This window comes from Hirundo rustica, chromosome 7 (genome assembly GCF_015227805.2).
Source record: "Hirundo rustica isolate bHirRus1 chromosome 7, bHirRus1.pri.v3, whole genome shotgun sequence".
NCBI classification, from domain to species: domain Eukaryota; kingdom Metazoa; phylum Chordata; class Aves; order Passeriformes; family Hirundinidae; genus Hirundo; species Hirundo rustica.
In genome coordinates, this window is record NC_053456.1 from 38,281,941 (window position 1) to 38,307,185 (window position 25,245).

Consider the following 25,245-nt stretch of genomic DNA (forward strand, 5'->3'; position numbering starts at 1 on the left):
GCACATCCTGACTCCTGCAGGCATCTAAGACTAGCCCTTCCCGACCAAAAGATATAGTTAAACCAGCTTTCTCTAGTTCCACAGAGCTTTCTTTTTTTTTTTTTTTTTTTTTTTTTTTTTTTTTTTTTTTTTTTAATGTTACTACCTGTTTCTCACCTCCAGGCGATCAGCGCTTTGGACGCGGCAGGGCCGGCGCAGGGAGGGGAAGCCACACAGCGCGGAGGCGTCCCCCGAGGCGGGGGGGTGTGGGGGACTGTGTGTGATGAGCAGCTCTGACCTCAGCCCCCGGAACGCCAGCACCAACCATCTGGATCCCATTTGCGACGCCGGCTCGCCCGGCCCCCCGGCATTCCCGAGCCGGCTGCCTCCTCCGGCCTCGCTCAGACCCACGGCAGCCGTCGCGCAGGGACCAGCGTCCCTCCGGTCCCCTCATCCCACCGTTCCCTCATCCCACCGGTGCCTGCACCCCACTGAGCAAGGCAAGAGGGGACTGGGAAGGCTGAGCAGCACCGCGCGCCATGAAGCAAGGGTGAGAGGCGCTTTGGAGCAGAAAATCCTGGAATAAGCAACTCTTCTGGAAGTTCACTCAGGGGTAAGTGTTGCTTTCCGCGTGGGAGCCCTCAGCCTAAGCTCAGCAGCGGCTAAGCCATGGTTCCCTTCCTTGGTGAGGTGATAGGATTTGGTTTTTTTTTTTTTTCGGGGAATTTTGGACAAAACCCATCCCCAGGTTTGTATCAGTCTTAGAAAAGTGGAGCGATGCTGCTGGCTTGCTCAGCTCGTGAGCTCCTCCTGGAGCTGATGCACCGCAGGTGTGTGGGAACACTCCTGTCCCCACCGCCGCAGGGGAATGAAACCCATTCAAAAGCGATGAACAGTTCATTCCCCCTGCTGCCTCAGCATGGGTTTTGGATTTGATGCCTGAGAATCTCTGCAGCAGAAGTGTGATGGGATGGGAGCAAGATGACACGGGAAGCAGTGTCCCAAGGAGGGCATGTGGTGGTTTGGGAAGATGTATCAGCTCGAGGAGGTGGGGGCACCAATGGAACCTTGCAAGGAATGTGCTGATGGGGGATCTCAGTGCCCCTTTCAAGCTCCCAGGGCTGGGGGGTGTCGGATAGCTGCCCTCACCCCTCCTGCCCCAAGGTGAGGTAGGATAAACCCAGCAGAGGCGCTCGGCTATGCCTCTCGGGTCCTGCTGCCAGGCATGTCCCCACTGCTCCGAGGTGGGCCAGCATGTGGCTCCAGGGATAATCCTCATCCTCTTGTGGTCATCCACAGAGAGGGAAATGAGCCAAGCAGCAGCTTTTTCCCCTCAGGGAAAGGGCTCTCCAGCCCTGCATGGAGCCACTGTCCCTCTCCACGGCTCCCATCTGCTCTCCCTCCTGCCTTCCCCAGCCCTTTCCCCCCACAGCCCGAGTTGCCCTCAGCCTCCTGGGACTTGCTGAGGGGGCGGCTATGACTAATCTGGAGACACCCTGCCACCATCCCGCTGGGCTCAGCAAAGCTCTCCCTTCTCAAGTAGAGCTGGGGCGAGAAACGGTTGTGGCCAAACTGATTTCCTGAGCAAGCAAAAGGGCCAAGACTGCCTGGAATGGGGGGAGCCAGAGCCGCTCCGGTTCCAGTGCGTGCAGTGGGAAACTCTCAGCTCGTTTCTGGTTGCTGTGATGATTCATGTGCGCTCTTGGGGGAGGTATCCTGCGTTTTTCAAAATCCTGGCTTTACCCCATTTCTTGCTGGTTTAAGGAAAAAAGAATCAGTATTGGTGGCTGGATAATTACGGTGCTTATACAGTTGTGCTTCTGGGTCACAAAATACCCAGTTTAGGAGGTTTGTAGAGAGATGCCTCCAGACTAAGGCTGTCGCAGGGAGCTGGAGAATTCCTCCAAGGTCGTGTAAGAATGCATGGCAGAGGAGAAACTCAGCCCCACATCTCCCTGGCACCATCCCTCCAGTCAGAGCTCGGGGAAACAGGCTTTTCTTCCCCAAACTTGCTCTGTCTTTGCAGAGAGATTGGTCATGACCAGGGCTGTGACAGTCTTTTAAGACAGGAGCGCAGCGCTGCGTGCTTGCTGCCACCACATCATCGTTCATTCATTCCCTTTGCAGTTTCCAGCACCCTCCCCAGTCCCCTTTCTGGTTTTTCAAACATCTCCACGATTTTCCATTCAAACTCAGTAACTTCCCCTGATTTCAGGGTGAGCTGAACCAGCCCCCGCTTTATTCCCACATGTCAAGGAGGAGAAAAAATATTTTAAAAAATCATGTTCCTCTTCTACTTTTGCTACGTGCCTGTCCAGGAACAGGAGGGAAGGGAACAACTTATTCCTTCCGTCAGTACAAACTGTGGTAACTGCACAGCCTCGCCAGCCTTGGATTGTGTTCCCCACTGGATTTCCAGCAAGGGGGTGAGTCTGCCCCGTGCTGGGCGTGCACGGCGCCGGGTGGCATTGCGTGCCTGCTCCCCGCCGTGAATCACAGCCAGCCTTACCCCTCCACATGCCCATCACTTTTTCCACCTTTTTAAGTGATCTGTGTTCCACATTAAGGAGCCGATTTGTTTGGGTGGAGAGGCTCCGGGAGGCTCCGGTTACTATACATAAAGAGTCATTGATCTTTGAGGGAGTTTCCTCTTTCTTTTTTTTTTTTTTTTTTTTTTTTTTTTTTTAGCAAACACTCCCTTTCCTCTTATTAACGACTCTATTTTGGTCTCAGTCTTTGGATGGAGACAACAACTAGATTTTAAGCCAACAGCATACTTAGAAGGACAGAAATTAATACGAGATTCATATTAAATTCTAGCACCCAGGGAACTTGCCTGGGTAGGATATGGAAGCACCCTAACTCTATTGCTTGCAAAAGTAGGGAGATTTTTTTTTTTCCTCCCACCACCACCCCCCCTTCAGGATTTTTTTTTTTTTTTTTTTTTTTTTTTTTTTTTTTAAATGTTCAGGTCTGCCTTTGTAGGAATTAATGTTTTCAGGGGTAACCCTCAGCCCCACAAGCCTCACCTTCCCACTAGCACTTGGCAGCAACATTTACGCTTCAAAAGAGCTGAGACAAATCTTAATGTCTCCACCTGGAGCCACGAATAAATCCAGGATCCGTCCAATTCAGCTCATCCTGAGTCTCTAGAGCTAGCTTTGCATCTCCCGAGGGCTGTGGAAGCAGGCAGAATACGCTGCAGTGTGATGAGGAGGTGGCCCGGCATGGGACACTTAGGTCCCTTGAAAAGGTGACCAAGCTTTTTTCGCGCTGAAAAACCATGGCATTAAGCCTCAAAATCACTCCGGGAGTGGCTTTTGGCTAACATTTTCCCCAGCTGAGGGAAATTTAAGGGGGAATTCATCCAGGCGAGAGAGGAGCATGCCTCACCTCCAGAGGGCAATCTACAGCTCCCTGGCTCCACATCAGGATTTTGGGAGCTGGCTCTCCCAGCTTCTCACTCCACAGCCATGACTGCAATCATAACCCACTGCTGGGGATGCCAGAGTTGTTCTGGGTGCCTAGTGTCCACTTCCAAGCCACTGGCAGGGCTCACAGCTGCTGCCCCCCATGGCTGTGGATACAGCAGAGAGCAGCCAAGCCAAGGGAATTTGAGGCTGAGCAGTTTGCTTCGGAAACAGGGTGATGGTGGACAAGGGAAAATCCCCACAAAGCAAATGAAGGTGAGGGCAGGCTCTGGTCTGGTGCAGGTGTTTTGTCTCTGACATCCCCGTGAGACAGACTTCTGGAGGGGCCTAGAGGATGCTCACAGCATCCTGCACCAGCTATGGGATGATGCTTTGCTTCCCCTGTCCCCCTTTCAGAAGAGCTGTTGGGGACCCACCTGCAAATCCACCTCTTTTTTTCCACGAGAAAAGCATGATCCACCCCACATGCACGAGGGAATTTAGGGGCTGCAATTGCTTCTCAGGTTTTTAGTCAATATATTTTTTGTGGATGCTGCATTAGCTGGGCAGGAAAACCGGACCAGATGTCCTGTGAGCTGAGGCAGTGAGGCATCGCAGAAGTTCCTGGCCATGCCAGCTAGGAAAGCTGCACAAGGCCAAGCCCAAATCCAGGCCATTTGTCCCCAGAGAATGTGCCAGTCCTGGCTCTGCCTATCATGCTTGCCATGCTCTGATCCTTCCCAGAGGCTGCTCAGCTTTCCCTCAGGAATGTGTCACAGGAACAGGGAGATTATGGGAACAAATGTCATAAATACAATCACAAAATAGTTTGGGTTGGACGGGACGTTAAAAACCATTTTGTTCCATACCCTTCAACACTTCCAGTGATGGGGCAGTCACAGCTTCTCTGGGCACCCTGTGCCAGGGCCTCCCCACCCTCACAGGGAAGACTTTATTCCCATTATCCCATCTATTTTATTTTAACTACACTCTAGTGAAAAAGAAAAAAAAAGACCCCAACACACGCAAACAACTGCTCAGAATGTGAATTTGAAACATCCCCTCAAAGGAAAAAAAAAAAAAAAAGTAAAATGTCAAATTTTATGCGCGGAGAAGTATGCTATATATGCAAAAAATAGCTGCTGGGGAAAATATTTAAGGAAATCACTTCATTGTGTCAGGGGTAGAAATGATTGCTTTTTGAGAGCAGTATTAGGAACAGATGTATTTCTTCTGATGAAATACTGTAATATTAAGAGGTCGGTACACACTATATAAACTCTAGACAGACATAAAACTTTCAGATTATTGAAGGCTACGGGAGTTAATCTTTTAGCACATGAATCATGAAGAAATTGGCTCCCCAGGTTTTGGTGCTAACTTAACAGTTCAGGAAAACTCTTTCCTTTCCTAAAGGCATTTAGCAGTCAGGTTTTTCAGCATAGTTTTCCCAGCTTAAAGTGGATATAGCAAAAGCTTCACCAGAGCTTTTACCCCACAGGACTGCAAGGAACTTTTTATTTAAAGAAAGAAATAAATCCACAATTAAATTGCCCTGTTGAAAATACATTATTAAAAACCCAACAATGCCAGAGAATGTAGTTGCAAAACAAATACTTACCAAAACCAAATATTAAAATGATTTCACATCTCTGATTTTATCATCCATCCCCTGTAAGCTGGTGCCGCCTCCAGCTTCTGTAACTGGTGGTAATTTGGGACACAAAGCAAGAACACATTGAGCAACGGAAATGACTTCTTGTGTCTCACTGGGGCAAGCCAAGCAATAAAAATCACAGCATTCACTGCCTTAAACCCACTTTTCTCGCTGAGCCAGAGACTTTGCTCAGTCAAACAGAGCTGAGTAGAGTTTTGGGTGAACTCGCCCATCCAAGGAAAGAAAAAGAAAAATATCCCCACCCACCCAACTTCCACTACATTACCTTTATTAAAAAAAAAAAAAAAAAAAATCTGTCCTTGCTGCATTGTCTTCTTCTCAAGGGCCACCCCCTAAAGGAAAATCATCTCCTTGCCCACCCCTTTCTGCAGGCACCGAACTCTTCCTCATTAGCTAATGAGTGCAATGGGGAGGGGGCTGTAAGAGAAAACCCTGCTCAGGAACAGCTCTTCTTAAAGGCTCTTCTTTTCCTTAAGCTGTCATTCTCTAAAAGACATCCATCACCTCTTCCTGCAAGACTTTGCTGCCTTTTTCCTTCTGATGACTAATCCTGGCTCCTGTGACTTTAGTATGGTTTTGTGTGATGCTAAAACTCATCTCTTGTTGATGGACGAATCCCCCTGCTTGCACAGAACTATAAATACCATGATGGAGGTCACAGAAAAATGGAAATAGATCTGGAGGCCTTCTAAAAGACAAAATGGGGAATGAGGTGAGATGGGCTGCCCAGGGAGTGGTGGAGCGTCCATCTCTGGAGGTGTCCAGGGAACACCTGGATGTGGCACTCAGTGCTCTGGGCAGGGTGACAAGGTGGGAATCCGTCTCCAGGTTGGACTCGATCTTGGAGGCCTTTTCCAGCTTAAGAAATTCTGTGACTCTGGAAAATCTCAGCTTCCCACTGCTATGGGAGATCATGGGTGATCCTGTGGGCAGGGCAGATTCCATAGCACTGGGAAAAAGTTTCACTTTTCCCTTTGGCTACATTTCGTGGCTGTGAACAGGACCTGAGCAGCTGCTCGATGTTAAAACCAAAAAAGCCCCCAAATGTTTGCTTCAGTCCTGTCACTTTTTAGCCAGCAAGACATCAATTTTCACTGGTTTATCTTGATGCTCTTGCTCATCCCCAGCTGTTGTGTCTGAAGAGGGATTGGCTGCCAGCAGCTAATAAACAGGATGATAACATAACTTCCTGCATTTTGGGAAAGAAATAAGAGCAGTTTTACAGCGCACATTACTTTAATGGGCTGTTTTCCTTAGTGTGGATTTTATTTCATATTTTTCATTCATTGCTAGCAGCCTTTTCACTCTGTGGCATCCCATCCTTATGGGGAAGGGGGCTCCCAAGGTTTGTAGGTGCTCATGGTTGAAAGAAAAGACATAAGTGAGAAGCCCCGAGAAAGTTACAAAGTTTTATTAACAATTTACACACTTGGCGTGGAATTTGGTGTGATCTCCCTGATCTCAGTATAAGCACGTGGCAGTGGCTTTTGGATAAAGGATAGAGTGAAAGGGAAGAGGGAGAGGCAGAAAGGGAGAAAGAAAGATCACCATTCCTGATTCCAGTGTTGATCCAGCTGATGGGCTATCCAGGGGCACAGATGCACTTGGGCTTCATGGCTGTACCTTTTATAGCTGCATTTTCCCCGCCCTGGAGAAAAAAACCTCTCACTTTCTGTGCAAATTAGTTAACAAGTTTTTCCTAGACCTCTCTTGAAATGGGTCAAGGGGCTCCAGAGGTCTTCCTGCTTCTCAACATCATCCCTGTGCTGTGCTTATCTCCCTTAGCCAGAATAAGGACCTTTGTCCCATAAAATGCTGCCCTACCTCCACGTGGCCTCTCCTCCAGCCACATCCTGTTCTTTCCCAGAGTGGGTTACTGCCAACAATCCTTGGTTGTTATTACCAGCAATCCTTGGTTGGCTCCGCAGCTATGAGGATTTGAGACATACACATCTTGAATCAGAGAATCATGGAATATCCTGAGCTGGAAGGAAGCCACAAGGATTATCAAAATCCAATTCCTGGCCCTGCACAGGACACCCCAACAATCCCACCCTAGGCCTGAGAGCATTGTCCGGTGCTTTGAGCTCTTCCAGGCTTCTATACAATCCCAATGGATGCCACAAGCTAATCCCACTCAAAAACTTGAAGCTCTTCCATAAATTTCTTCCCAGAGGGAAGACTCTCCCATGGGGTTAGGTGAGTGGTTGTCATGAGCTTGGTGCTTTTTGCAGAACTCAGCTCTGGGACCTACAGTACTTCCTTTATTTTTGTGCTCAGGGGACAAACCCTCTCCTTGTGTCCTTTGGGTGAAACTGTTTTTTTCTGGGAGTAAGATGCCCATCAGGGACACAGTCCAACTGAGCAGGTTTGCACCTGCTGGAGGCACTGGGAGGTTTGGCATGCACTGGAACAGCCAGGGGGATGGATGGGTGCCAGCTCACAAAGGTGATGGTTTAGTCTCTCTAGGAATTACAACGATACCTCTGGGCTGCAGCAGCTGCCTCTATAAATAGAGGGGCTACCAATAAAAGGGAAGGCTTTGCAATGTCTTGCGTGCTAGCTGCTAGTTCTGGGGGCCTGTTCAATTGTCTCTCCACCTGGTATCATCATCATCATCATCATCATCATCATCATTATTATTATTATATGTTGAGGGAAAGGCAGAGGGGATCTTTTGCCAGACTCAGGCTATAGGACATTCATAAATTCCATCTGGAACACAGGAAAGACCAAATGCTGCAAGTCTCTTCTCTCAAGAAAGACCAGACCCCAGCCCAGCTTTGACACCCAGGGAGCCAGAGGAAGTGTCAGGATAACACTGTATTTCAGGAAACCAGGTGGAAGTTGTCCACTCCTTTCCACAGAGCTACCCTCTGATAGCTTTGAGGAGTGTCTCTTCAGCAGAAGTGGGATTAACTCCTTATGTTCAGATTTTCACATATTCCCAACTCTTGGTTCTGTTTCCAGCCATGCCAGCAATGACCATCAGTGTAATTACCACAGTTTTCCTCAGAAATAAGAGTTACTCTTCCCTTTAGTCCTCTTAGGCTCTTGTATTGTTCTGGTTTGATGGAATTGGCAAGGATGGTAATAAGAAAATTAAATCACTTTTTTTTATTATTATTATTCTTTTGTGATGACCTGGTTAACACTTTGCTGAATTGGAGTAGTTTTTGGCTGATTTGAATAATTGAATCCCTTTGGGGAATGAAAGGTATTAAATCATTGTGTTCCCTTTTGGGAGGATATTTTCCCAGTTAGGCAAGCCTTGCTGGTTTCTGCTCTGTAGGCTTGGAAATTAAGATTAAATAATAAATTGGTCATCTCTATGACAACAGAAACACTGCCTTCATGGCGGAGACGTTGTGTCAGAAGGCTTGCCAGGTGGATCACAGATAAGAAACTTGCTTAAATTATATTTTTGGCTCTAGCAGATAAAATATTATTCTTGGTGCCTTTCCAAAATATGATCAGCCAGTGCAGGCTATTCCTAAACTGGGGCTCTGAGCTTGGGGGAGTCCAAGGGCTTTTTGCTGTGCAGCCAGATCATGTGGCTCACTTGGGTCTAGAGTGCTTAAATTTCCATTTGTATATTTGAGACAGCTGAAAAGGTGAGCTGAGGCAAAGGGGGATGTTCAGGGCAATTATTGTAGTGTTTGGAAGAAATAAAGTGAGAAAAGGCAACAGCAAGAGGAAGTATCTTGGCAAAGTGGTATCAGCTGATCATCCATGGGTGGGGAGGGCAGGTGGGAGACCACTGTGTATATTGGTAATAGAAACCTTAGCATTTTCCTATGTATTACGTATTACCTGGGACAGCACAGGGAAAAAAAAAAATCTAATTCCACAGAAGTGATTAAAGGTCAATTATGTGAATTGTCACTCTGTCCAGTAGCACAGAACTTTTTTTCCTGCCAAAGTGCCACAAAAGCCACATAGTTTGGCTTTTCTACCTCGTACCTCTATCTGTGCCTGGCCAGCACTGCCGCTATTTCTCACTCTCCCTGTTTTCCTCCCTTAGGTCTCACGTCAGGTGCTTCGAAACAAAGAGAATAAAAGAAAAACTCACAAAAGAGCAAAATGAGGAAACATCGACATTTGCCCCTTGTGGCAATGTTTTTCTTCCTGCTCTCAGGCTTTGGCTCAGTTGGTGCTCAGCAGCAAGCAGGTAAGCCCGGGCTGCTTCACCTGACTTTGGCCCTGTACAGCTGCTCATTGGCACTGTTTGGTGTTTAGCGTGCATGTCCATGGGATGTTGTGGATGGATGACCCTCTGCCCCTCAGCTCCCACCTCGCTGAGGGTCCTTGGGACCCAGGCCTTGGCCAACACTCGCAGTGCATGACACTGGCATGACGCTGGCCGGTGCCGTGCCATGGAGGATGCTCTGCAGGGCACCAGGGTGTGGGACCTGCACTCGGGGTGGTCCTGAGAGGGTCGTCTTCTGGGCAGAGCTGTTCTGCCCTCCCTGCATGTGTAGGAGGGCTTTTAGCAGTGAGAAGAGCACAGCCACTGACCTGCAGAAAGGCCGTTTAAAGAGGTGGTGCTGGTGCCTTTGGGACTGGAGCTGGTGTCACCGAGCGGGCGTTAACAGCTGGAAAAATTCCGAAAACTCATGCCAGCACCCAGGCTGCTTAAACCAAGTTGTTCTTCCTTCCTTGAGCACCACCATGGAGCCAGCAAAACACATGCAAGAGACACTGGCAGCTAGAAACTGGATGAGCCTGAATTCACAGACGAAGCTGCCGGTGTCTCTGCCAGGCTCAGGGCTGGTGTCCAAACCCGTGGCTGGGGGTGTGGGAGGGCAGAAGTGCCTTGGCTCCCCCCCTCTGGGCAGAGCAGGTCGCATGCTGTCCCCCAGCACCTGCGGTGCCAGGGCTCTGGTGGCTGCATGGTTGCTCTCCAGCGCTTCCCATTTTGCTGTGGGCGATAAGGGGAACCTGAGCTTCACTTTCACCGTGCCAAGGAGGCTGTTAGTTGTTTGGATGAGGAGGAGGAGGAGGTGTGCTTGTGCTGGCCGATAGAAAATCCTAAACCCCCATCTGTTTTTTTAAAGCTGTCAAAACCGTTGCCGTGGCTGATATAATATTTCTAGTGGATTCCTCCTGGAGCATTGGGAAGGAACACTTCCAACTCGTTCGAGAGTTTCTGTATGATGTTGTAAAAGCTTTAGATGTGGGAGGAAATGATTTTCGCTTTGCCCTGGTCCAGTTCAGCGGAAACCCCCACACAGAATTCCAGCTAAATACCTACCCTTCCACCCGGGATGTCCTGTCCCATATTGCCAACATGACTTACATGGGGGGAGGCACCGAGCCTGGAAAAGGATTAGAGTACCTAATCGAGAAGCACCTCACTAAAGCTGCTGGAAGCAGAGCCAGTGAAGGCGTGCCCCAGGTTATTGTAGTGCTAACAGACGGACAGCCCCGGGATGATGTGGCTCTGCCCTCATCTCTCCTTAACTCGGCCCGTGTAAACCTCTTTGCGGTCGGCGTCCAGGACGCAGTGGAAGGGGAGTTACGGGAAGTAGCGAGCGGACCCCTCGATACGCACCGCTTCAACCTAGAGAATTTTACCGCTCTCCACGGCATAGTTGGAGACTTAGTGGCGAGTGTCCACTCCTCCATGACTCCAGAAAAGGCTGGGGCCAAAGGACTGGTTAAAGACATCACAGGTAATGGCTGACTGGTGGTATCTGCTGGCGCTGTGCTCTTTGGCATTGCCACTCTCTAGGGGCAAGACTGAGATGGACGTTCAGAGGCTTAAAAACAAAGGTTTGAAGCCTGTGGCCCCGTGTTTGCGGCTGCCGAGGTGCTGCTGTTTGCAGACTGAGCCAGGGCTGCCAGGAGTCAGGGCAAGAGTCCTTGAATGGGCAGTGGCACCTTGCAGCCTTCCTTTGGCACACATGTCAAGGAAATTCGAGCGCAGGGAGCTCTGCAGAGTGAGTAAATTGCCCTGGCACCTTGTGGCCATCCTTTGGCACACATGTCATGGAAATTCGAGCGTAGGGAGCTCTGCAGAGTGAGTAAATTGCCCTGGCACCTTGTGGCCATCCTTTGGCACATATGTTATGGAAATTCGAGCGTAGGGAGCTGCAGAGTCAGTAAATTGCCCTGTTCTGTTCACTCCCAAGGTGGGGAAACAGGGGATGAACACACCAGACCTGATGGTGACCCTGACTGAAAATCCTCTGGAGACCAACCTGCTGGTTGTGGAGACACCATGATGGATGTCTCCTTAGAAACAGGTTGGGGGACAGAGAGCTATGCATTGTGCCATTCCAGAAAGTCACTCTTGTGCAGTGTGCCCTTCCAGAAAGTCGCATTCTTGGCTGAAGACAGCAAAAAAAGCTGAGTGGGGAATTTTTCAGTCAAAAGGCCACTCCTGAGCTGTCCCTTAGCCTCTCTCCTCATGCACCTGGAGAAGGTGTGTGGTTGGAGAGTCTTCTCTGAAAGCCCATGGCTTCCACCTGCTGGAACACCAGACCTTTCCCTTGAGTGAAACCTCCTTGCAAACCACGTTGGCTTCAATGCACCTGCACTGACTGCAACACAGGGCCCAATTTCCCTGGAAAAAACCCAAACAAACCAGTCTTCCTCTGTCCCTTCCCTGTTTATGAAATTCCAGCATGGCAAGAGCCTTCTGAGCAGCTTTGTTGTTTTTCAAAACAGAAGTCCTGAGGATCAAACCTTTCTTTTTATTCCTGAGACTCCATCTGAAGGTCGAGAGCTTGTGGGGCAACATAAGGCCACAGCAGTGTGATGAGGCAGTGTGACATTAATCCCCCTGTGTTGTCTTGCCTGATTAACCCTCACGCCAGTTCACTGGGTGCTCTCCATCACTGCATGACACCGAGCAGCACCAAAAGGCTGTGCTCATGTGTGTTTTTTGTCATGCAAAGTGCTTGACAGGGCAAATATCTAGGTTATAGGAAAGTTACAGGGGAGTAGCTGCCCCACAAATACAACAAAAGGCTCGCTAACGCTAAGGAAGTGACACCAATATACGTGGAAAATGAATGTTACACTCAGCCTGCTGACAGCAGGCTGTTACACTCAGCCTCCTGTGGCTGTTGGGCATCTTAGCCATGAAGGAGCCCAGTGCTTCCCTGTTGAAATCAATTGGGGAATTGATCTCTGGAAGCTGGCTGTCCTCCTCTGGGCCATGCCAGCAGGTAACTCCACTGAATGGAAACATCTGGAATCACAGACATTCCTTTAAAAGCTTTAAAGCCAAATTCCTACTTTGTGTATATCATGCATTTCCAGGTTTGTTCCTGCTTAAAGGTATTTTTTGCAAGAATTTCTTTCCCATCCCTATAACACAGATTAAGTTAATCATACTGTTGTAGAATTGCCTCTGTGTGACTTGCATGGGTGATATACAGAGTATTGTTAAATATGGGAAAAGATGTTACAGGTCCTAGACCTTGGATGATAACAGTGTGCAAAGCATGGTGTAAATAACACAAGAGTTTAAGAACTCAGTTTTTCAGCCGATAACTACATGTGGCATTAAAATGTATGAAAGTGCCATGGATACTCTGTTGGAAATGAGCCCTAATATGAAATGGAAGTGTACAAAAGCCCCAGCCCTGTAGTGGTTCCAGTAAAGAGAACCAAAACTGTTGGCCTGTGGCAGTCCCCAGAGCTGACTCACGTAAGTACAACAGTCAGCCCCTAGTTTGCCCTGAAGTATTTGTTAAATCTGAGCTGTCTGTCTCATCTGACCCTCCTTGCTTAGTTGTGTAACCAGCATGCTTTTATTTGTTCTCCACACCGGCTTGTTCCATAAATACGCACTGAAGTACAAGGTTTTTTTACAGTGATGACAAATTATCCAACGCATCTGTTTCATATCTATTTTCTCTTCAGTGGGAGCAACTCATTAATGCCTGTAATTTTACTCCTCCAAAAAGATATCCAGGATATCTAAAGCATCCCTCGGTAAAACCACTGTGAGGTTTCCCTTTCATTTTTATGATGAAGTGGAACGTGTGCATCCCAATTAAAAATGGCTCAGTAAAACCAAGCCTAGGCACCCCTAAATTTTGCCTTGATGAAAAAAAAAACCCTGGAGCTCCTTGAAATTCTGAACCCTGGCCATTTCCTCCAAGCCAACACTGGCCATTGAGTTGGTCCAGGGGAGTGATGGTGATTTTCAGACCTTCTCCATTGTTGCTGGAATTGCAGCATTATTTGAATCTCCTGGTATATGAAAACATGTGCTAGAAAAACAACTAAATCGGCAATAAATTCAGTGGCAGTGCTGGTTAATAGCAAAGACCTCGGGTTTATTCCTGGCCTTGCTAAACCACATACCAGCTTTGCTGCTGGTTTCACCTTTGGCTTTCAGAAGTTCAGAGCTGACTGAGACAGATTTCCAAATGTTGTTTGTCATCCATTTGCAAATAGTCTGAAATTTGAAATCTTGATGAGAGTGGAGAGTAATAGCATGGAAACATCTGAGCATGCTTTGGGGTTTCCGCACCCCTCCTCTTTTTTGCATGCATACAGCTCTTGGTGATTTTGATGGTAAAATTAGTTGAGCAAAAGAAATAAGAGCAGGCACCAGGGCATTTTGGGTCTGCTTTGGTAAGTCTCACAGCAAAAATAGTCCCCCCTCAACACCACGTTTATGCCATGTGCAAGCTTTGTTTGTGTGTGTACATTCTCAGCAAATGCTTGTGATCATCTGGGTATGGTCACAACAACTAGAGTTGGATAATTGTGTCATGACTGGTTTCATCACCCTTTTTTAACCTGATTCTGCATTCCTTGATTGAATATCCAGAATCCCTATGAAAAATACAGGCCCCTCTGGAAATAATCAACCCATATTTCTGCAAAATATTTAAAGTGACACAATTTTTGCATGGCCTGGCTTGAGAACTGTGTGGGTCAGCCTGCTAGACACATAACTTCAGGTCGATGCTGGCAGCTGCTCAAAGAGTTACAGTCCAAGAAAAATAACTGAAACCTTTTCAATTGTTTCTAACAAAGGCATTTTAAATAATACTTATTCACGGTGGGAGAAACCCATATATTCAGCCTCTGTGTTTAGCCAGCAAAAGAGCAGAATCGTGACAGAGAAGCTGAAACTTTCCCTGCATCCAGTAAATCCTGGCTTTTTTCCTCCCAAAAAGTAGAAGGCAGCAATGATGAAAACCTCCTCACCCTCTGCTTTCAGCGTGAATTGCCACCAAAGCCCACCTTTTTATTTTGGCTCTGTCTGAATATTTGGACAGTACTGGCCACTGATGGAATGTACCTAGATTTTCAAAAACTGTATTTTGCCAAGGTTTCTCCTTGTGTGCCAATAATGCCGACCCCCATGTTACTACAGTCACTGGCTGGTGTTGTTTCCACTCAAGCCCTCCCTTGATGGGATGTGGATGTTGCTGGGAAGGGCCTGAGAGCTCATATTCAATCAGAATGCAGAACTAAGAGGCAAAAGTCACCTCCTCAGTGATCACGTTGTTTTGTTTTCTCATTTTCGTGTTTCTCACTGGTTTTCCAAGAAACATGTCAGAACACTGTTACAACTGCATGTAATCACCCATTTTAATGCTTTCACCTTTTGCATTTCTTTTTTTTAAAGCTCAAGAGTCTGCTGACCTTATTTTCCTTATTGACGGATCAAACAACATCGGAGGTGTCAATTTTCCAGCCATACGTGATTTCCTTGTAAATTTGATTGAAATCCTCAGAGTTGGAGCTCAGCAGATACACATTGGGGTGGTGCAGTATAGTGATCAACCCAGAACGGAGTTCGCTTTGAACAGCTACTCCACAAAAGCGGAAGTCCTGGATGCCGTGAAGGCACTCGGCTTCCACGGGGGCGAGGAAGCGAACACCGGTGCGGCACTGGAGTTTGTGGTGGAGAACCTCTTCACCCAGGCGGGAGGCAGCAGGATAGAGGAAGCGGTGCCTCAGATTTTAGTGCTGATAAGTGGTGGAGAGTCTAGTGATGATATCCGAGAGGGCTTGTTAGCGGTGAAGCAAGCTGGTATATTTTCGTTTAGCATTGGGGTCCTGAATGCTGACAGTGCAGAGCTGCAGCAGATTGCTACTGATGGAAGCTTCGCCTATACTGCCCTGGATATCCGTAACCTTGATGCTCTTCAAGAATTATTACTGCCCAACATTGTTGGAGTGGCCCAAAGACTCATTTTGTTAGCAGCCCCAACCATTGTGACTGAAGGTATGTATGCCTTTCTAGACCCTTGCATTTCGGTGAATCGATGAATGACTGAGATTTTGCACACTTTACTAGCACATTTAAAGCTGTATGTACTTTTAATTTTTTTTCCTTTCAATTAATCTCTCTGGTCTGGTTTTGGAGAAGCAATGTTTCTGTGCAGAAACTCATTGGTCCAGTGGGTCATCTCTCAAAAACCATGAGGTCTTGTTGTAATAACTGGCATGACATGGGGCATTTTAAAAGACAGGAGCAGAGTATTAAAAAAAAGGGCTATAATAAAATAAAGCTCATATAATACTTATTGAGGTATCTAAGCAGCCTGGGAGTAAACACTTGCAGCACTGCCAGTTGTAAAAATATTTATGCCATGTAAGCTTACATTATGTGTCAGTTGAAAGTGTCATGAGCATAAAATGTGGCTGAGGAAGGTAACAGGAATGCTAAATGGATCCCTGTGTACCAGAGTTGATACCTGCTTGCTAAAACAGTAAGATTCCACAACTCACTGAAGCTCTGGGCTGCTCTTGGTAAAAAAGGTGACATTCCTGTGTTGTTGAACTTAAAAGCTGAACAACCTTTTGTTCTTCTGAAGTAAAATCCCTACCTTTGATCCATCAGCTGAGAAAGTTTACAGCTTTCCACGAGGCCATGGGAATTAAAAATGCTGGTGCTAATATTCCCCTTACTTTGTCACCTGTAAGTTCCATTGACATAATTTCTGGACCAGCATCAGTTCAGACGTAGAATAATGAATATCTGGATTTATGGGGCAAATAGGTGATTTATGAAAGACACAATATGTCATATTGCAGAGGAGCTGCTGCACTTAGTTAACAGGATGCTTAGGGCAAACAGCACTTTTGGGATCCTGTTGTCAGTCTGGAGTTCTGTACACACTGTTCCTCATGGTGTATGTTGACATATAAAACTGCATTCCAGATGTCTTCACTGATCCCTGCCTAAACATGATTGCTATCCTGTGGCTCAAATCAAAGGGAGGAATTTGCCTTAAAGATCATTTTATGACCTTGCCTTGATTATTCCAGGAAAGAACATTAAGAACTCTTTCTTGTAGCACCCTACAAGAACAATATTTAGCCAAATAATATGAAATCAGCATGTGGAGCTAAAATGTGTATGCTGGGATCCATGCAACTCAATGGAAAATCTCTCTTTCCTCTGTTCTTTAACAGTTTTAATGGCAAGATTAAAATTTTTTGGTACATTTTGTTTCATCTGCACTTGCATATTTCTCACTTAAAGTGCCAGCTCATTTGTGGAAGGTACTATGTCAGCCTGTACAGTTACATACAGATGGATATGCTAAATAGGGAAATAGATTGTTTTTAAAGGATCTTTAGGGAATTTCCTACCCCTGGCACCCATGGAAATCAATTTTGACTGGTTTGCTTGGTTCACATCAACAGCTTGGAAGGCTGCAGGGTAAAGCAGTTTGGGAGACGCTGCAGCCCAAAAGGAATGCCAAACCCTCTGAGGTGCCAAGCACTCCTATGAAATACTGAAGTCATCTCGCTTCGCTTTAGCTCGCCAGCTGTTCATCCTGGGATGAAGGGGTGCTCCAAAGTGTCTTTCTGTTCCTTCACCTCCTGGGGGAACCTGGATGCTGAAGTTAGATGAGGTGCTTCACCAGACAGCTGACACGGCAGTGAGGATGGAACTACGCAGGGCTGGGTTCAGGGCTGACACCCTCCAAACATTCCCAGCTTTGAGAGTCAAAGATACAATGCTTTGATCCCAAATCCTTTGAAATTCTTGGGAGACTTGCCATCAGCTTTACAGGGCTTTGGATTAAACCCTTTGAGATGTGCACAGCCCTGCTTAAAGGCTTTTGCATTAATTGTGTCCATGCAATCCATAACTGTGGGTTGTTTCTTCCTGTGTGTTTTGGGTTTGGTTCTTGCATTCCTCTGAGGAAATATACTGCAGGATTTGAGAGTTGCAACAGGAATGAGAAGCAGAGGGAACTCTTCCTTCCCAGCCTCCTTCATCTTTCCAAATCCCCTTTGATGTTTGCCCCAAAAGTCAGAAGTTTCCAGGCTCTCCACTTTTGGGTTTCTAGCTGCTGACAAGCTAAGGATGTGCTTTGGACATTTCTCCTGGGTCATACAATGCAGCGATGTCAGCCCTTGTTATCCATTTGGAAAGTTTCCCATTTCCAGCCCTCCCCTCAGTTGGAATAACTGAGGAGGAAAAAGAACCTGGCTGGAGGGGTGAACGCTGGAAATCATGGCTCTGGGAAAGGGATCATTTACACAAACTCTCGTTGCTTTTTGCGTGGCTCTGTTCTGACAGCCTGGGCAGCCAATGCAGACCACTGGCAGCTCACTTGAGGTTGTGGCTTGAGGAGGGCACCACCACGTTTGTGCCCTCCTTTGTGCACATCCTCAACATTTTATGCCAGACAGCACCATGGCAGGCAATTTTAAACTTCAATTATTCACAGCTAGTCCTTAATGACAGTATTTCTAGCATGACTCGATGAGGGGCGTTTGCAAAGGTTCACATTTCCTGACACAGGCAGGTCTTTCAGGGCCTGAGGGCAGAGGGGCAGCCGAGTCACAGATGTCATCCCCAGCTCCAAGTCACCCCTCGGGGCAGCCCGGCCTCATGGCACTGACCCGTAGTGAGGAACCTGACGGCACCCAGCCTTTGGGAGCACTGCTATCCGTGGGCAGCTGATGTCGGGCCAAGGAGGACTGCAGCCAAAGTTTTGTTCCTTGTTGAAATCCAAAGTAAACAGTCTCCACGCAGAGAAGCCCAGATGGGCTGGGGGCCGCTCTTCTCCATCCAGGCAGAGCAAGGGAGTGTTTGCTACCGCCCTGAGGGGTGTGAGATCCCCACGGGACTGGGTGTCCTCTCCCCCCAGGCTGTGCACAGCGTGTGGCTGTAAGCCTGGGAGGTGATGGACCTGTGTCCTTGAATCCTGAACCCATCTCAGGAGCTCTTAGGTGGGTGGGTGATTTAAGGATACCCCAAGTCCAACATAACACAGTGATCCATAGTGCTCCAGTATAACTTGGAAGCAACACAGAGTTTCCTTTCTCATGTCAATGGCATGAAATCAGGGAGGTGATGATGTGAGAGGATTTGTCTAAAGGATGGTATTAAGATTAGGCACCACGATAATCATATATAATGCTGTTATCACAATCACATTGGTCTTGTTAATATCTACCTTTAAAAAAATATATATTTGCTGTATTAAATATCATGATGCTTTGGTTCCAATGCCACACAACAGGGTTTTTTTCCTCCCTATCTTTCTTCAAACTTAGCTGGGGCACTGGAGAGCTAATTGTGCTCTTTCTGTGCTCTGTGCCATCATCAATAATAAAGTTTCAGAAGGTACAAGCCAGGGAACCTGTTTGTTAAAGACGTGGCCACCAGAACATAATCCAGCTCATCCATGACTGGGCCACCTGTGCCATGAAAGACCATAAATTGTTTTTGTTAGATATGGAATAAGATTTATGTTGCGAAGACCAAAAATCCAGGTTGAATAGGTGGAGACTGTTCTTTCCTTATGTCATTGCTCTCAGGAACCTAATACTTCTCATACCAAACCACCACCGTTCAAGTCATTCCTCTGTGGATAGAAGGAGAAGCACCTGCTTATTTTATCTCCTGTGCCCCCTGAGTGCCAAGATTTCTCCTTACTGCCTTTCATTCTTGCTTTGACATGTACACGTATTTTAACATTTGAGTGTGTAAAAATCACAGCTTTTGCAACTCTTCAACTCTGTGGTGTTTTAGAAAGGGGAAACAGATTTACTATTAGTCCTCTGCTAGAGCCTAAAAAAAATAATTCTCTTTGGAAAGCAAGACCTTTTTAAAGGCATTGAGAGTAACAGTACTCCAAGCAAACAAGAGGTCCTGAACATTGCTGAGTTGTTGACGGTAGAATTGATGCAGGGTGCTTTGAAGGCTAACATGATGTTCATGTGTTACTTGCAGTTATTGAAGTGAACAAGAAGGATATAGTCTTCCTGATAGATGGCTCAACTGCTTTGGGGGCCGCCCCCTTTAACGCAATTCGTGATTTCGTTGCCAAAATTGTCCAAAGGCTGGAAGTTGGACCCGACCTGATCCAAGTGGCAGTGGCACAGTACGCAGACACTGTGAAGCCAGAGTTTTATTTTAACACCCACCAGACCAGAAAGGATGTGATGGCCAATGTGAGGAAGATGAAGCTCATGGGTGGCACGACACTCAACACCGGCTCGGCGCTGGACTTTGTGAGGAATAACTTCTTCACCAGTGCTGCTGGGTGCAGGGTGGAGGAAGGGGTGCTCCCCATGCTGGTGCTCATCACTGGGGGTAAGTCCAGGGATGCTGTCGACCAGGCCGCAGCGGAGATGAAAAGGAACCGGATAGTGACCCTCGCCATTGGGTCGAGGAATGCCGACCTGACAGAGCTTCAAGAAATTGCTCATGAACAAGATTTTGTGTTCAACCCTAACGATTTCCGCCTACAGTTCATGCAAGCCATTCTTCCTGAAGTGCTGTCACCTATCCGGACCCTCTCTGGAGGACTGATTGTCCCAGAGCCAGCACCAGGTAATTAATGGCCTTTTTCTAATTAGGGAGGTGTGGTTTATGAGTTTGCCAATTCTTATTCTATGACGTGTAGAGATAATGGGGGAAAACCACATCAAACGCATGTTCCAGCATGGTTAAATGTGAGTGCACGAACAGTTCAGTGAACTGGGCAGTGTGGTTGTTGTTACAGCTTTATCTTTCCTTCCTGGAGATTTTTGTCATGTTCTGATTTTTTCACCAACCAAGTCTTTAAAGGCCTGGATGTGGAAGACGTGCTTTACTAGATAGGTATCCAAATTGTCCAGTGGAGGTTTTTGCTCTTCTTAGGGTCTGTGTAGCCTATGAATGGGATACCCATGAATGTTAAAGTCTCTTCCTCAGTTTGGGAATCATCCATGGTGGGTGTTTGCTCAGGAAAGTAGAGGTTTCTTTGGAGGGTAAAGAACATAAGTGAATTTGTTTGTGGAGATGTTCGGAGCTGACATTGTTGGACTGAAACTCACCCTTTTAAGAACATATTTAGTTTTCTTATGATTTACTCAGCTCAAGCCCTAAGAGGCATATTTCAGTGTTGATTTTCATTTAATCTGTTTGGAAAATGATCCAAAGCTGCACAAAGTCAGTGGACTCTTTTTAATTGTCCTTGTCGTGGACATCAGTAGACTTTGGAAGAAACCAAATCATGAGGTCGTGTCTTTTGAGGAAGTTCCCCTTGCATTTCAAGAGATGTTCCAGGTGCATGGAGGTTTTATAGCAAATTTCTCAGAATTTCTTCACAACAGAGATACTTGAGGTGAAATCCATGTTGCACTAGATCATATTTGAACCTTGTATTTCTGTCTCACGGCATATGAACATTAGAAAACCAGGATTTCTTCCAGCTCCCAGTAAGATCAATAGTGATGTTCCCATTGGCTTAAGTAGCTGTTGAATTGTGCCCGTATTTTTTTCTAGTTTCTCTCGTAATTTAAAATTATAAACCGCAGTGGAAAAGAAAGAGAATGTTTGGAAAGAGTTCTGAAAGAATATAAGCATGTGTCTGATTTACATGACAAGAAGACATTTTGAAATCAGTTTGCCAATACTTCTCTTTAATGAAGATGAATATCACAGGACTTATCATTTAATAAGCTTTGTTCCAGAGTGCATTTCCAGCTAATACAGTTTTGCATGGCTGTACACCAAACCTGACATGTTTATTTTTCAATGTAAATTAAAAATGTTCCTGTGTTTTCTTGTTCTTTTAAGGTCATTCATGCAGCTTCTCTATTTTTCCAGTCTTCTTTTTGTGCTCATGGCTATTCACAAACATAATAAGCAAGGCATCATATACTACCTCTACAAATTATTATTGGTAGTAACAAAACTGATTTTGACACTGGGCAGTTGTTTTTTAACTGGCTATTGTCTCACCCTGGGCCTTGAATGCCACTTTTCTGGGAAGAACTAAAAATACAGAAAGCCAACACAATCTGTAAAATCTGAGCGCAATCCCTATGTTCCAAAGAGCCCTTAATTTCCTTTTTGTTCTGAATAGCTCAGTATTTATATAATTTATATACAGGACAGCAAGCTTACAGGGAAAAGGCAAACTAGAGAATGGATTAATCTAGCCAGAAATGTTTTAAACAGAAATATAATGGGCAAAATTAGCAATGGGCATAAATAAATCCTTGAATAACTCATTTGGAGGAAGGCATCTCTAGGGGGATGTCTTGGATGACATCAGTTTTCCGAGATTTTATTTAAAAACTTGGCATTTTGGTCTGTGATCTAGACATGTTAAGAGCAAAATAAAAGACCACAGGATGATGACCCTGTGGTGTCTTTGGGGTGTAGGCTTATGTCCTGGAGCTCAGATACTTGGAGATAGGCCAGGAAGGATTTAACCTTAAAAAAAGAAACCAAGAGCTGGCTGCTTACTGCTGAAAGTGGGAAATTTCTCCCCCTTCAACAGCCTACAAAACGGATGTCTATGACAACAGACAGTAAAAGTGCAGAGCTCAAGAGGGCAGGTATCCTCAGGTAGCTGTTGAACATTTAGAAGAGTTGCTAATCCTTCCCTGCCCAGTGCAGTCATTTCCAGCAAGGTCCTTGTTACTTCTGTGCTGATCACACCCTTGCTCCTCTCCCTCTCTTCTCCCCCTGCAACACGGTTCACATGCGTGTACGGCGTATGCTGCATGCACACATGATAAAAAAAAATTTCCATTTTTGTTTTCTGTGATGTCTCATGTTGTTTTCTGTGCTCTACTGCAGTTCAAGTAACCAAAAGGGATATCATCTTTCTTTTGGATGGATCACTCAACGTTGGAAATGCCAACTTCCCCTTTGTGCGGGACTTTGTTGCCACCCTAGTTAACTACCTTGATGTCGGCACTGACAAAATGCGAGTTGGCTTAGTGCAATTTAGTGACACTCCCAAAACCGAGTTCTCCCTGTACTCCTACCAAACCAAATCTGACATAATCCAGCGCCTGGGGCAGCTGAGGCCCAAGGGTGGGTCAGTGCTGAACACTGGCTCCGCACTGAACTTTGTGCTCTCAAATCACTTCACGGAGGCCGGTGGGAGCAGGATAAATGAACAAGTGCCCCAGGTCCTAGTCCTGGTGGTGGCAGGGAGCTCTGCCGATCCCTTCCTCCAAGTTTCCAATGAATTAGCTCGGGCCGGAGTGCTGACTTTTGCTGTTGGCGTTAGGAATGCGGATAAGGCAGAGCTTGAACAGATTGCCTTTAATCCAAGAATGGTGTATTTTATGGATGATTTCAGTGCTCTGGCAGCTTTACCCCAGGAGTTAAATAAGCCTATAACAACATATGTTAGTGGAGGTGTGGAAGAGGTTCCACTCGCCCCAACAGGTAATACCTACCTTCCTGCATGCTCAACTGCATGAAGTTAATCTTGTTTAAGTGAATTTATTTTTTCTGTTGTACACCTTGACACAGGTCCGAGCCCTGAGTCATCAAAGTGGTTATGGCTGTGCTTAACTTGATGATCTTTAAGGTCTCTTCCAAACCAAACCATTCTGTGATTCTATGAATACATGACTTGACACTGGCAGCTCTTAATTTTGTTCAAGTCATTGCTGCCACACCTTATTTAAGTCTTTTAGTAGGTGAGGACCAAAGGAGGACCTGAGTGAGTCTGTACCCACCAGTCACTGACTCTGGTGTTCCCTTGCTGTTCCCATAATAGGGCCACAACCTGTAAATGCATCATGTGCCCTAAATCAGGCAATGGGAATATGAGATTTTGACAAGAAGTGGTGCGGAAACATTAAAGTCATGCCAAAGAGCACAGAAGAAGCAAAGGTCTAGCCAGGAACAGATGGACAAATCCATCCCCAGAACCACTTGGTCAAAGTGATGCCATCAGGCTGTCACAGAGGCTGGATTTGACTCCAGAAATTCAAAGTTAACCTCCAATATTAAACCCAAAGGCTTTTGGCAAGTCGAACCCTTTTTAAACAGGAACTTTCTCACAAATTCCATTTTTGTGGCTATGTGCCCATGAAGACCTAAGAGCAACTGGGATGGTTAGTATGGTAAGGAGACCATTAAGATTAACATGAAGGTACAAGAGGCTTGGGTTTGCCTTGGGTATTCAGTGACATCAAAAGGACATCAAATTGAAACAGGTGAAAGACTTTTATGGATTTAGATACTCCTTGTAAGTGGGAGAAGATCCAGAAAATGTTTTGTGTACGTGTGCATGAACTGTCTACTTGTTGTCTACTGAGCCTTTAAATAGGAAAAACCCCAATCAGCCCTCCACTGCTGCTTTACTTCATGTCTATATTGTCAACACATTGCTAGAGCTTAAACATCACTGAATCAGCTAATTCATGATGTGATCGGATGTGATGCAATACATGGTATTTCCGTCTGGTGCCTGAATTTATTGAATCTTAGGATAGATATGTCCTTGCTTCCCCTTTTTCCTCAGATGCTGTATAATTCTGCAGACTTTGAATACTTCGGTAAATGAAAATACTGAAAGATTGAAACTCAGCTAACTTGTAGACAATTTTCTAGGATGACATATATGAAGAAAAATGCTTTCATTTCTTTTTTTTTTTTCCCTCTTTTCATTTGTAAATTTATTCTAGAAAGCAAGAAAGATGTTTTATTCCTGATTGATGGCTCAGCCAACCTCTTGGGCAGCTTTCCTGCCGTCCGGGATTTTGTACACAAAGTCATTTCTGACCTGAACGTGGGTTCCGATGCCACACGAGTTGCTGTAGCTCAGTTCAGTGACACCGTCCAAGTGGAATTTAACTTTGCTGAATACTCATCCAAGCAAGATATGCTTGTCAAAGTGAAAAGGATGAAGATTAAAACTGGGAAGCAACTGAATATTGGAGCTGCACTTGATGAAGCTGTAAGAAGGCTGTTTGTGAAGGAAGCTGGAAGCAGGATTGAAGAAGGGGTTCCTCAGTTTTTGGTCCTCCTTGTTGCTGGGAGATCAACTGATGATGTGGAGGAGCCATCAGATGTTCTGAAGCATGCTGGCGTTGTAACCTTTGGTATCAAAGCCAAAAATGCTGACCCCGTAGAGCTGGAAAGGATTGTTTACGCCCCGCAATTCCTTCTGAACGTTGAATCCCTCCAACGGATTTCAGAGCTTCAGCCAAACATAGTCAACCTGTTGAGAACAGTCCAGCTTCAGCCAACAGGTACAGGGAGCCTCGAGGTTTCCAAGAGGCTGAAAGATATGACTTACAAGCCCTGCTCAATTGGTAACTGGAGCATCTGGGTCTGGTGGTGTTTAAAATGATTGTGTAGAAACTGCTGTTGTACCTGGTGTTTCCTCTGCTCACACACTGACCCAGCAAAGCATTAAGTTCCACACCAAATTTTAATGTTAAGTGGTGAAAATGACTTTTTTTCAGCTGCAAGAGCTGCAGCTGATGTTCTTTCCAGTGTGTAGGACATGGGGCAAACCTGAAATAACAGGATGTTATTGCCCCAGAGATGTTGCATTAGTTGATGTGCAGTGCTGGACAAGGGCTGACAGAAGCAAATACCAGCTTGTCTCAATTTCTCTTGCCATCTCCCCTTTTCTGGAGAAGTGGAATCCAGCACACTGGATTCACTCTTGCTCTGTTACCTCTCCCAGGATATGATGGCAGTTTCTACATTTTCTACATACACACCAATAAATCAGATGCTCTTGACTTGGTGACTGTTCAAGCTCAGTAGATGGATTAATTGAAGAATAATTATTAAAAAGTCTTCAGAAAAATCACATGGCCACAACAATAAATTCACACCGCAGTACAGGAAATTATGCATCTCCAGCTGTGTGATTTCCTGAGGCAGCCCTAATTGGAGCATTAGTTCATCTCCCAACAGGAGGTGGAAACAAGGAAAAGTGTCGTAACATCCATACCTTCTCTCCCTAAAAGGGGCAG

The 25,245-nt window shown here is 46.0% G+C and overlaps 1 protein-coding gene across 7 annotated transcripts in view; it reads left to right on the forward strand.

Annotated features, from left to right (window-relative positions):
* Positions 1 to 348: 348 nt before the first annotated feature.
* COL6A3 (collagen type VI alpha 3 chain) overlaps positions 349 to 25,245 on the forward strand; it is a 58,270-nt gene continuing 33,373 nt past the window's right edge. For 3 of the 7 annotated variants that reach the window (XM_040069725.1, XM_040069727.1, XM_040069726.1), the window contains exons 1-6: positions 349 to 592; positions 9,092 to 9,238; positions 14,669 to 15,271; positions 19,247 to 19,849; positions 22,091 to 22,690; positions 23,941 to 24,507. In XM_040069725.1, coding sequence (XP_039925659.1) covers positions 9,151 to 9,238; positions 14,669 to 15,271; positions 19,247 to 19,849; positions 22,091 to 22,690; positions 23,941 to 24,507 — 2,461 coding nt within the window. In that variant the 5' untranslated portion in view covers positions 349 to 592; positions 9,092 to 9,150. The remainder of the gene's footprint in view (positions 593 to 9,091; positions 9,239 to 14,668; positions 15,272 to 19,246; positions 19,850 to 22,090; positions 22,691 to 23,940; positions 24,508 to 25,245) is intronic. The other 4 variants (XM_040069728.1, XM_040069729.1, XM_040069731.1 and 1 more) reach the window with 4 other exon arrangements.